Source organism: Macrobrachium rosenbergii, chromosome 9 (genome assembly GCF_040412425.1).
Source record: "Macrobrachium rosenbergii isolate ZJJX-2024 chromosome 9, ASM4041242v1, whole genome shotgun sequence".
Classification (NCBI taxonomy): domain Eukaryota; kingdom Metazoa; phylum Arthropoda; class Malacostraca; order Decapoda; family Palaemonidae; genus Macrobrachium; species Macrobrachium rosenbergii.
The window spans coordinates 41,507,449-41,520,289 of record NC_089749.1 but is presented as its reverse complement, the minus strand read 5'-3'; the positions used below and the strand labels follow the sequence as shown (position 1 = coordinate 41,520,289).

At 37.5% G+C, this 12,841-nt stretch overlaps 1 protein-coding gene across 8 annotated transcripts in view; it reads left to right on the top strand.

The window, feature by feature from the left end:
• The window catches only part of Rich (Guanine nucleotide exchange factor subunit Rich), a 256,565-nt gene that overhangs the window by 93,876 nt on the left and 149,848 nt on the right, over window positions 1-12,841 (top strand). For 4 of the 8 annotated variants that reach the window (XM_067108969.1, XM_067108967.1, XM_067108965.1 and 1 more), the window contains exon 13: window positions 3,086-3,184. The exons of the other annotated variants lie outside the window; for them this stretch is intronic. In XM_067108969.1, the coding sequence (XP_066965070.1) occupies window positions 3,086-3,184 (99 nt within the window). The remainder of the gene's footprint in view (window positions 1-3,085; window positions 3,185-12,841) is intronic. 8 annotated transcript variants of the gene reach the window in all.

Below are 12,841 nucleotides of genomic sequence, written 5' to 3'. Positions count from 1 at the left end.
TAGTAATATTCAATCAATTACCTTCATTTTGCAACAAACTGGAAGTCTCTAGCACAATATTTCGATTTATGGTGAATTTTTAAAAAACTTTTTTATGTCCGCTACATTTAATTCATGCATCATTTTGTGATAATATTTTCTCTGTGTTGCTTTGATCGTTTTACAATTTGTTATATACCAAAATCATTGCAATTTAGTGTACAATACAAAGAAAAAAAAAACTTGTTAGCTTTAACCGTTTTGCTCACAGCACGATTTGTATTAAATTATATATGAAATTTTTTTTTGCGCTGTCAAATATTTCAATATTTATATATGATAATGATATTTTTTTTCATTTCTGATGGTTGCATACTAAACTTCAGGCAATGAAAAAAAATAGGAGCCAAAAACGAACTCTTAATCTTAAAATCTAAGCGTGCTGTGATTTAAAAAAAAAAACTTTTTTTCCGCTCCGGCGCTAACTCCCGAACACCGCCGGCATACAGCAGACACTTTTGTAAATAGAGGCTCGGCGTTAGAGGGTTAAATAAATCTCTAATACATATTGAATAAATGTGACAACTAATCAAGTTAGTAATTTTTTCTCATAGTATTGAAGTCGTTCTGTTTTCCTTTTTCCTACAAAGTATATGTATATAAACAAACAGTACACGTCAAGTAAGATAAAAGCCTTATTATTAACTTGTTAAGTGTCACTGACGCCATATCTTGGTTTGACACATCCCAAATCACAACGCCTTCAACAGAGTAACACATTTTACCTCTTTCAAGGATGGTGCACTACTGAATTCTGTCCAAAACTTGCAGACCGAAAGACCAAATTGCCCTTCCCTCTCATAGAAATTGTAGGAAGGTCAGTTGGTAACACTATGAGCTAAATTATTGGTAAATGGCAACTTTTTTTGTAAGAGGATAACAACCTCCACCTCTCGCTACGCTTCTGGTGTTCATTGGTAAACAACTGATTTCTTTTTGTTTTATCCCATTTATCCCCCCATTATGAGCGATCTAAAGTGAAAGAAAAATCTTTTGCCTGAAGAGATATTATCACTACTTGTTGCAGAGAATGACGATGGCTACGATAAAATGAAATTACTCTCTCTCCGTGAACTTTTTGTTCAGGATAAGGAAAATCCAGTGGAGTTCCCTTTACTTTTCATTCACCCAAAGGTGTGAAATTTCATGTTCAGGAGTGGAGTTTCCTTTTCAAAAGTTTTTTTCAATGACAAAGTCATGAAGCACATTGTAGCAGTAATGAACAGATTTTCCATTCAGTTTCTAGATAAATATATAGAAGGTTTGCCTACAATATCAATTGCACTAAAATATTATGGCACAAATGAAAATGAAACGAAACAATTAATTAATCTACTGGTTCTTTGTTTGAGGGAATGGCATTTGAAAGAATCATTTTTTTCCCATTGATATTTCATGCTTATAATCTTTAGGATTAAAAAATTCAAAATAAATTCTTTCATCTTTTCCTATTCTACATTATTTATTATCCTAATATCTTTGTACAAAAATCAGTGTCAATGTAAAAAGAACATAAAAAAGCATTAAAATTAGCATAGACCAAATGACCGCCTGCAAGCTAGAAAATGTGATGTTATGGGAACGGCGACGTTTCTCGTAAAGAACGCTTAACAGGTTAATATAAACTGCAGGACAGTATATAGTACGGTATTGTGTTGCAGTTTATTGTAAGCATAAACATGTATTCATGTGTAGTTTATGCACTTTCTCCCTCACTCAAACTCCCAGCACTTTTGGCACTTGATTTGAAAAAACAGTTTGGCACTTGATCTAGAGGCAAAAACCTTCAAATTGATATTTCCATTTCTCACCAACATATCCGGAAGTATGATTACCACGGTCTGTTATCTTGGTGTGCTACTGTAATTTTAATCCATTCCAGCATGTAAGTGTTGTTGAAGGCTTACTTGGGAACTGATTAGTCTTGCACTCTTGCCTTTCCAGAGAATCTGCACTAGGTGGCATCAGCTTTCAATATTTATTTTTTTAAGCAAATCAGTTATACCTACCTGCCACTACTGTACTAACTTCTTGTTAAACTTTAGACAAAAAGTATTAAGACTTAAATGAAGTATTTTGGTGCCATGTCATGCTTGCAAAGATCTTGTAGACTTATAAAACAGCTTTCATGTATGATGACATTCTGCTTGTTAAAGGAGGCTGTGATGCAGTATTAAGACCCTCAGAAAATATAAGGAGAAAAGGATGCTGGGGTTCTAACTTCAAAGAAGTGAGAAAGGTTTGTAGGTTATGGGTGATTGGATCCAACTTCAAAGAAGTGAGAAAGGTTTGTAGGCTACAGATGATGGAGTTCTAACTTCAAAGAAGTGAGAAATGTTTGTAGTTATGGATGATGGGGTTCTAATTCAAAGAAATGAGAAAGGTTTATAGGCTATGGGTGACTGGTTCTAACTTCAAAGTGAGAAAGGTCTGCAGGCTAAGGATGATGGAGTTCAAACTTCAGAGAAGTGAGAAAGGTTTGTAGGTTAAGGATGATGGAGCTGTCTTAACTTCAAAGAAGTGAAAAGGGTCTGTAAGTTGAGGATGATGGGGTTTTAACTTCAAAGAAGTGAGAAAGTTTTGTAGATTCTTGATCTTAACTTTAGAGTCTGGCGAAAGAATTTTTCTCTTCTGATTGCTCATTGATAATTTTAAAGTTCCATTTAAGAAACCTTTCAGTTTAGTTTTATAGCATCTTATGTGTTCAGTTAGTGAATACAGTGACAATCTGTTTTTGTAGTGCATTTTGAGACAGTAATGAGTTCGGTACTAAGGAGTTCATAATAATAAGCTGGGTACCATGGTATGTTTGAAAATATATTAAAAATCAAAACACTAAAACTTTTTTTTATAAATTTCAATAACATACTGTCATATTATTGTTGACTCCTCAGCAGTGAAGTGTCACATTATACTGAATGTGTATCTAGAATGGGGTCATTGTTCTGTTTAGTGTATTTTTGTTATCATATAATCATTTCATGAAGTGACCACTGCAGCGTAATGTTATATATGAACATTTTTGTTTTCTTTTCATGATGACAAGTTTATTCAGGGCAAAAGAAAAGAAAGTACCATGTGAGTAAGGGGAGCCAGAAAAAGCGCAACGAAAGTTTAAGTGAAGAAGATCCACTTTTCCCCCGTGGTTAGTTAATATATGTGTGCTTGGTTGACGTTTTTGTTACTTTATAGTTTTTTATTTATCATTCCATTGCCAACATATTGAAGAATAATTGCTTTTCATATAAGTTCCTCTTTGTCACTTGTTTGTGTTAGTCTTTGACTACTTTGGTTTGGTTGTGTGTGACTGCGGCACATATTGTACACCAGGATTGTATCTGCAATTTCACTCTTCAGCTTCATTTTCTTTAACCTTTAAATCACTCTGTTCAGCCATGAGATAGAGGAGATTTATAATATCATGCAAACTCTTTCATTGTAGAAAGCATTTTTAGCTGGTCCTGAGCTATTCCTCTATTCAAGGCTATTTGAGGGTTTAACTAAATAGAATATGTGAAGAATGTCTGTTAGTGTTCAAAGCTTTCAAATGATGGTGGTGGGGAATTGCAGTGTTGGAACTTGAAATTGTAAAGTGAAGATGAATTTTTTCTTTTTGTCTTTCCCCTGTTGTTTTCTCTGATTATAATAAAGTAGATCACTGTGCTGCGATTTGTGCCATGAAAGCAGAATTCGTTGCTGGAGTGGTCATTAAAGTTTATGTATAATCATAATGCTCTTAAGCTAAGAAATCATTTTGTGTTTTTGAAGTGTTATTCTTGAATTTTATTCTCACAAAACATGGGATATATTGTTGTTGTTGTTGAACTGTGATACTGCATATGAACTGTTTGATATATGCTGTAGTGTGTTGTAATATCAACATTTTCAAGTGTTTATCGTAATATATCTTCTCTGTCTTCAGCTTTACCCATATATATATATAAAGTCGCTGTTTCCTATCAGCCTTCTTCACCTCTGTCCAATGCATCCTGACTTCTCAAACCTTTCTCCTGCATGTCATTTGCTATTTTATCCTTCCATATGAACTTTGGCCTTCCTCTTCTCCTTCCCTCCACCTCCATGCTCATAACCCTTTTACACACATGATCTTCTCTCTGCACTGTAGTCTTTGTCCACAGGCCTTCTTTGATACTTCCCCTACCTTAACTGTTCCTCTAATAAATTCATTTCTGATCTTATCTCTTTTTGTGACTCCACACATCCATCTCAACGCCTTCATCTCTGCCACATCCATTTTCTGTTCTTGAGCTTTCTTCATCAGCCACATCTCAGCTCTGTAACCAGTTGCTGGTCTGACTGCACTTTTGTAGAACTTTCTTTTAACCTTTGCACTAATCCTCCTGTTGCACAATATCCCTGATAGCCTTCTCCAGTTTATCCAAGTACAGTCACCCCCTGGTATTTGCGGGAGATAGAAACCACAACCATGTTTGAATAGTTAAAGTCCGCTAATACTTGACACCCCCCTCTAAAAATGCTTATAACAGCCAATTTTAATAGTTCAAGAGTAAAGATCCCCTCTAAAAATGCTTATAACTGCCTATTTTAATAGTTCATACACCAAATGTACCTTAACCCTCAGAGTCTGGGCTAAATATATATTAAGCACACCCCTAGACTGGGCTAAATTTAAAAAAAAAAAAAAACATCAATGGAAAGAGGAAGATATGATATGCACATGGTAGAAGAAAAAAATTATGAAAAATTTGCTGTAACTTCCAGGGGAAGCTGAAAGTGAATATTTCTCCCCCTGAGAGGGGCCTCTTTTCCAGAGGCAGCCATAAAAATATACTAATTTTACCAAGTTATAAGTGTTTTTTCCAATTATCGTTTTTATTTTATTTTGTAAAATTATAAGTACAGCTCACACAATATCATAACAGATAAGAAATAAAATCAGTAGCAAATTCTAAGTAATTTTGTTGTAAAATATTTACGAGACATCCTTGGGTGGGAATGGTGGACAGCATTCCTCTGTGGCATCTCAAGGCAAACTGATCTCTCTCTCCTGTACCGACTAGCAATTAGAGTTGCCTTAAGAGTTGCCATGAGTTGTTTATGGCCCATGGAAGTGATCTGAACACTTTTCCTGCAAAATTTGTTCAAACTGTATGGCAAAATCTTGAACATATATATATATATGTGACTCAGATCAATCCCAAAGCTGTAAGTAAACATTATATATATGTCATCCAGCTACAGGGGTTAAACTAGCATCCTAAAACACTTTACAGAAATATCATTTCAATATCACTTTAATATTTTAATATAATTTCTGAGTGGCGTAGCTGTATGAGGTAAGAAACTGGTTTAGGGAGCTGTAGCCACCAGGAGGGTTCAGTATAAGGATGTCCCTCATATGAGAGGGTTCACTATAAGGAGATTCCCCCTATATGGTCCACTATAAGGAGGTCCCTCCCATACGGAAGGGAGAAAACCGGTTTACATAAGTCTCTTTCTCCGAGTTAAGAAATATTGAAATATGCATTTCAAAAAATACATTTTATTGATATTTTGCTGTTTAATATTAATCAAGAACATGTTATTCCTAATTAATATTAATATTTGAAAATTAGTAAATACAGTAAACCACCCGTATTCGCAGGGGATGCTTACCACACCCCTGTGAATAGCTAAAACCCGAGAATACTTAGAACCCTCTAAATACACTTAGAACTGCCTATTTTGATAGTTCAAACACACACAAAACGAACTAAAAATGCTTCTACAGGTATTATCCTACTTACGATGGGGTTAGGTTCCAAAAAAACCATCGTTTGTTGGGAAAAACATAAGAAATAATAAAACTTATCTTGAACATAACCTAGCCTACACTATGGTATTTGGTACCATGTATGCATATATGGTAGCCTAGCCTACACTATAAAGTATACTCTACACATACATGGTATAGTAATTATTAATATCAGCTAATTCTGGAGGTTCACACAAAGTGACTTATGATAATTCAATACAAAGAGAAATTGACTAACAAATAAGAATTAGCTTAGCCTACACTATGGTATATTGTATACATATACGGTAGCGTAGCCTACATTATACTGTACTCTATATTCACATATTGTATTATACAAACGTCAACATAACGAATGTGCATCATTTCCATGGATCTTTTAAAATGTTATGCCTTAATTTGCTGTATCTAATAATATTGTATATAATATAATATTCTTATTTTGCTTTTGTATTATAAATTGCTGTCATAGCGATCAATGTTTTGGTTTGGAAATTGTTTATGCGGTGTTTATTTCGCTGTATTTAATTCAGTTCAGAGTGCTTTTCTTGCTTCTGGTTAGCATAAATGAATCTCTAGATACTTTATTTATATGGGGCAAGGTTATTTTTCATTATACAAAGTGTCTTTAAGTCGAAATATAACTAAAATACGCCTCGATGTGAAATTAATTTATCTATTATTTTCGTTAATAGATGATGATTGCCGTTTGGGGGTTTGTTTTGTGTAAAAAAAAATCAAGATTCCGTTCACTATTTTCACTTGATTTCATCATAATACGAGCTTTACGTATTTATCGTTTATCTGTGTAAAAATAGCAGTAATGTATTCTTTCATGCCCAGTAGTTTTGATTAAAATACTTTCTCGCCAATTTTAATTACGGTCAAGTTTCGTCCATGTAGCCAATGCACGATAATTTACAGTATAGTCATTAGCAGCTTGAACATTGTTTTCTCAGCTTTACAACCTATCCCTATTAGTATTTTGTAATTATCATTAAATCTCAGTAATCCTTCAATTACCAGATTAATAGAGCCAAGGGTCTGTTGGATAATGGCGAAATCTGAATACAGTAAACCCCCCCCGTATTCGCGGGGGATGCATACTGCACCCCCTTGCAAATAGCTAAAATCCGCGAATACTTAAAACCCCCTCTAAAAACACTCAGAACTGCCTATTTTGATAGTTTAAACACAAGAAAACCCCTCAAAAAATGCTTTTACCTGAGTGTTTTAATAATTTTATCACAAAAAGTGCATTTAGTCATGAAATGATATGAAAATACAGTAATTAGTGAATATTTCTCAGTGAAAAATACCAATTTTCTGCGAATAATGGGTAGATGTGTTCCACAGAGAAATTCACGAATATGTGAGTTCGCGAATCGTGAGAACGAGAACACGGGGGTTTTGCTGTAAAATGGCGAGTAAAAAAATCTGCGGGTGTTCAAGGGCAACACTGTACTGTACTCTTCCTCACCTAACATTGTCAGTACCACATAACTGTAACCACTCGGCATGCTTATAAACAACAGCCCTTATTTTGTAACAAAATAACAGGTTTTAAAGTAGGAAAAACCAATTTTTGGTAGTAGCTGTTGAGTCCTCCAGAGTTACCTTCCATGGTCTATCAGAGTTCCATCGTGACCAAACTAATATCAAAGAATTCTCTTCTAGTTGGTCTTTTTGGCCAGGTATTGTGTCGTAATGATTAACATTATAACACATGATGGGGTATATAATGGACTCAAAGATGAGAGGGCACTTTCCCTTATCTTCAGTGAAGCTGAACCCAGTTTTTCCAACTTCAAAGAACCTGCAAGAAAGAGGAGTGACTATTGCACATGTACGTTCACCCTCTTCTTTACAACTGGGCTGTTTAAAACCAAGGAGCCATAACTCTCTGTTGGTCAGTGCAGGTTGGTACCTTGCCCAAATCCCATGCCTTTTGTCAGGGAAGTGGGAGGGTTTTGAGGACTCAACAGCGACTACCAAAAATAGGTTTTTCTTACGTCAAAACCTGGTTTTTTTATAGCACAGTTGCTTGTTTCGTCCTCAAGGAGCTTTACAAAGAAATTGACAGGTGATGAAAAAGGCTTAAGCTCTCAATTTTTAATCCCAACGCCCCAAAGGAAAAAACATTTCTGGTTTGAGGTCAAGTCACAAATTTCAAGTCCTATTCTTTATTCCAAATACTCTTCAGGTTTTGGTGCAAAGGAACAAGAAACTATATACGAACTTAAGTTTGAGGATGTGGTTCTACAGTGGCTTACCTAAGCATGCTGGGTTTGGTTGCAGTACTGTTGCCCATTTCCTAGCAATAGTTAGCATACTCACTGTCAATAAGACCCCTGGTTTTCTGCTGTAGCACCTAGGGGTTAGGACTAACCATGCCACATACTGATACACAGTGTAGTCGAATTTGTTCGAGCACATGGCAATAATTTAACTGATTACCACCCTGTACATTCAGAGACTTCTTCGAAAGAGAGATATCTAAAGAAGGCTAATGACGTACTTACTTTCCTAAGATCATGTGACCTAGGAAAGGAGTGTGGATTTGCCTTTTTAATGAGAGACACTACAATCATTCTCAGCCCTTGTAGGGAGAGTGGTTAGTTTGTGCTATGGTGTAGGAAAATAAGACCCTCTTGGATGTTTGCTGTGACTTCTAGATAAACCTTAAGTGCTTTAACTGGGCATAATGTCTTGTCTGCTAAATTGAGTGTTCATGTAAGAATAGATTTCCTTTTTAAAGGATCCTCATTCTTGGCCAGGAATGATGGGCCAGGGGACAATAATAATTGATGGTCAGCTGTTTGCGTTATGTATCGTCCCTATCTAAGAGAGCCCAGTTCAGTAATACGTGCTCCTAATGCCAATGCAATCAAGGCGTTGTGGTTGTATTGGGTCTGCTGAATTAAGGGTTTGATAGAAGTCTAAGCACCTTGTTCAGGGACCAAGTAATTGGAAGCCTTTCAGGAGTGGGCCTTTGTAGAGCAAAAGACTGCAGAAGGGAAGTGACAACTTCTATACTGGAGTCAATCCTGAATCCATAAAGCAAGGGTTCCATTAATGCAGCCTTGTATGCCATGACTGTTGTAACCACAAGGCGTTTGTCTTCAAAAGGGTATATAAGAAATATATAAAGTGTTTCTATAGAAATCTCAACTGGGCTCTCAGTATGGGTATAATCTAACCATATCGTCCATATGGACTGGTATTGCTGGATAGATGTCTGTAATTTTTGCACTAGGTACCTAGCAATGTTGGGTGAGTAATTTTCACGATAGATATTTAAAAAATCCATACGTGAGGGTCTCAGCCAGAAAGGAGGATGCGTAAACGAATTTCCCTCCTATAGTTTGGGATAGGATAGCGGATGATAATGGAATTGATCTTTTTGTCCGTTGTTGAAGTAATAAGAACCAATGCCTGTTTGGCCAATTTGGGGCTATTAAGTACGCTGTTCCTTTGAAGGTTTGAAGTTTGCTAAAAACCTTTGAAATCTGGGACAATGGAGGAAAAAGATATCATCCTCCCCTTGTTCCAGTCTTTAGGAAGGCATCTCTAGCTGTTGCTTGACTGTCCAGGTTTGGAGACACAAATATTAGGAGTTGGTGAATCTCGTATGTGGCAAACAGGTCCTAGAAGTTTGTGATTCTCTTATGTGGCAAACAGGTCCATTTCTGGTTGTGGAAGCATGTTGGCTATTGTTTGAAAAGAGTGGTTGTCCAACATCCACTCTGTTGAGGCTGTTGTTTTCCTTGATAGAGAGTCTGCTATTACAATGAGACCCCCTGTGAGGTGAACTGCAGACACGTGCCACTTCCTTGCTTGTGCCATCTGAAGGATGGCTAGCATTATCATATTGAGAGGAGTTGAACGTGATCCTGACCTTTTGGTGCAGGACATTGAAGTCGTGTTGTCTCTCTCTTCTGGAGGTTTGAGTTTTTTTGAGAGGCAAAAAGACAGCCATCAGCTCAAGGAAATTGATAAAAGAATTCCTCAGAGTAGCTGATCACCTCTCTGCCACGTGACAATCCTACCAATGTCCTCCCAACCTGTCAAGTGAGGCTAGAGATTCCTTCCAGATCCAAGGCCGAAGTATCTCCCCAACTTTTTTTAATCTTTTGATGAGGTTGGTCTCACATCTTTTTTCTTGCATGTGATAGCCAGAAATTGTTTACATTCTTAGTTGCAATCTAAGTATTGGATCTGTTACTGATGCGAACTGCAGCGGGCCCATCATACGTTCTAATTGCCATCTGGAGACTCTGGGCTGTGCAGGGAACCTTTTGAGGACTTGCCTTATTCTATTTTGAGTATGATGGGGAGAGACAACAGGTCATGAAGAGTATCCCAACGCAGTCCCAGCCATTGAAAGTGTATGCTGGGCGTGAGGTAGGATTTTTTCCATTTTATTATAAAACCTTTTGACTGCAGTCTGTTGACCATTGCTTTTAGGTTTTTCAAGCGCTTTTCTTTTGGGCCCCCAGATCAACCAGTAGTCTAAGTAGGCTATTAGTTGTATTCCTTTTTGTTTGAGTTCTCGAACGAATACCATTGTTAATTCCGTAAAATATTCTTGAGGCAATGTTTAGCCCAAAGGGCTTGACTTTCAGTCTGTACATATCTTTCCTTATCCAGAACCTTAGGAAGGGGTGGAAGGGGACAGTGCTAGGGACATGCCATTATGCATCTTTCAGATCTATAGAAATTGTCCAAGTCTCTTTTGGAATGATTCAACGTGCTTGGGCAACAGTAGTTATCCAAAACTTTTGGCCAACAATGCGCTTGTTCAATGTTGATTTGTTGAGGATCACTCTTCTTTTGGAGGAATCCTTTTTGAGGACACTGAAGAGACGTACTTGGTGGTGAATATACATGTTTCTCTATGGGCCCCATTAACAGGGCCTTTCTGCATATATAAATAATGTCCCCCCACATGGAAAAACTTCCATTGCCTGTGATGTTGCCGAAGCCGACCCCAACCATACAGTTCCTATTGGTATCTGCCTCTTCCTCTGCCTTCGCCTTTGATAGAAATTCCAGGTGTTGCTTTTCTTTATTCCCCCCTATAAGATGGTTTTTGGACTTGTGAAAAAGGATGTCCTTGTTGTTGTTGTTGTTGTTGTTGTTGTCCCTTTGTGGGGAATCGTCCCTTCTGACCACCTGCCTGTTTTTTGAGGAAAACTTTTTGGGGTGACTGAAGGCTTATATGATTTTGATCAAAGTGAGCCTATTTTGGGGTTGGGTAAAGGGAAATTTGGATTCTTTGTTTCCTGAATTCTCATTTCCCCAGAAGAGCGTACACTGTACAATTCTGTTGGCGGGCATGCTCGTTGTGTTGAGCCACATCAGACTCCTCAAATAGGTCCTTACAGAAGGGTTTAGAATGTAACAATGCTGTGACATTGGAGTGGTTTGATGGAGCCCTCCAATGCTTCCGTTCACACTTTTATGCGCCAATCTAGGAAGTGTCAGAGTGCTTCCCATCGGGTTCTCATAAGACTTTTTGGCGTCAACAGCAAAAATTATCCTGGAATCTTCTGGAAGCCTTTGGGTGGCAACTTCCAACAAGGTGGTAGAGGTTATACTGTAATACCAAGGAGTCGGAGTTTACCTTAAAATTCTGATAAGGCTGTCCCCTCTGAGAGTCTTCTCATAGGGGTCCCAAACTGCTGCGTAGGTATATCTAAAGGGAGCTTTTTCCTTTCAAAAGGGGGTTGTAGCGTTGCCCATTCCTTGGTGGAGTTTCCTGAAACTGGGATGACCATGGCAAATGGTTTTAATTCTTCCATTGTCTCTTGTTTTCAGTCAGTAAAAATTTTGAAAATCTGTCATATGATTAATAATTTTGAAAGTAAAGGGACAGAAGGCTGGGGCTACTTGGTGAGCAAATTGGGTCTTATTCAAAATGGAAGTAGAGACCCATTTGTTGTTGGCCTGGTAAAGGATGATTTGCCCATTCCTTGCTGGAATTTCCTGGAACTGGGATGACAGAGGCAGATGGTTTTAATTCTGCCATTGCCTCTTGTTTTAAGTCACTATAAATTCTGAAAATCTGTCTTCACATGATTAATAATCTTAAAAGAGAAGGGACAGAAGGCTGGGGGGTACTTGGTGAGCAACTTGGGTCTTATTCAAAATGGAAGTAGAGATCCGTTTTTCACTGACCTTGTAAAGGGTGACATTTATAGCTTTTAATGGTATAGGTGCATATAAGAAAACCATTTGTTAATGGTTTCTCCATGTCTGGTGAAGATGGTACCAGGTGCCATTCTGTATTAGGGAATGCTGCCCTGTTTCTAAATTCTACATGTACAACTTCGATCATAGTTTTTCTCTCATTATTTACATACTTGCCGCTGGGAGAGAAAATGCACATTGAGGCGTCTTGCCAAGGATTATCAGTATCATCAGGGGTGAGTATTGGAGTCCCTATTATGTTTTGATCTGAAGCTCTGTATTCCGAACTGACCATTTTGTTGTTTCCAGTCAGAATTCTAACATCAGGCCTTGTTTGGGGAGCGTTTGTATCCACATTCACTTTTCGGTTACAGGATGTAGTACTTTTACATTTTGGGGTGTACATTACCGACTTACTTTCCTTTTTGGAATCATGCTTCATGCCCCTTATATATTGCCATTCTGTGGCAAGGGCATCTTTGATGGTACTCAGTTTCCTTACGGAATTGATCAAATCCCACAAACTTTGTATCCCTCTTGGGGGAGCTTGCACCATCTAACTGAGCTTCAGCAACTGAACTGTAACTGCCTGTTAATCAAGGGGCAGAAGTCCTGGGTAAGTTACTATACCCATCCAAAAATGTAGTCATTTCAGTTGGAGTTAGGTGGATCCTAGTATCCCTTTTGGAGTAAAGATCCTATTCAGCAGTGATAGTTGCATGGGGAATATAGTAGAATTCCTTCTGGAAGGTTTCTCCCATGGCTAGCTAAAATTTGTGTCCCTGACCCTTCTGGGATCAGCAGGGCCATTTCATTGGCAATGTCCACTTCATA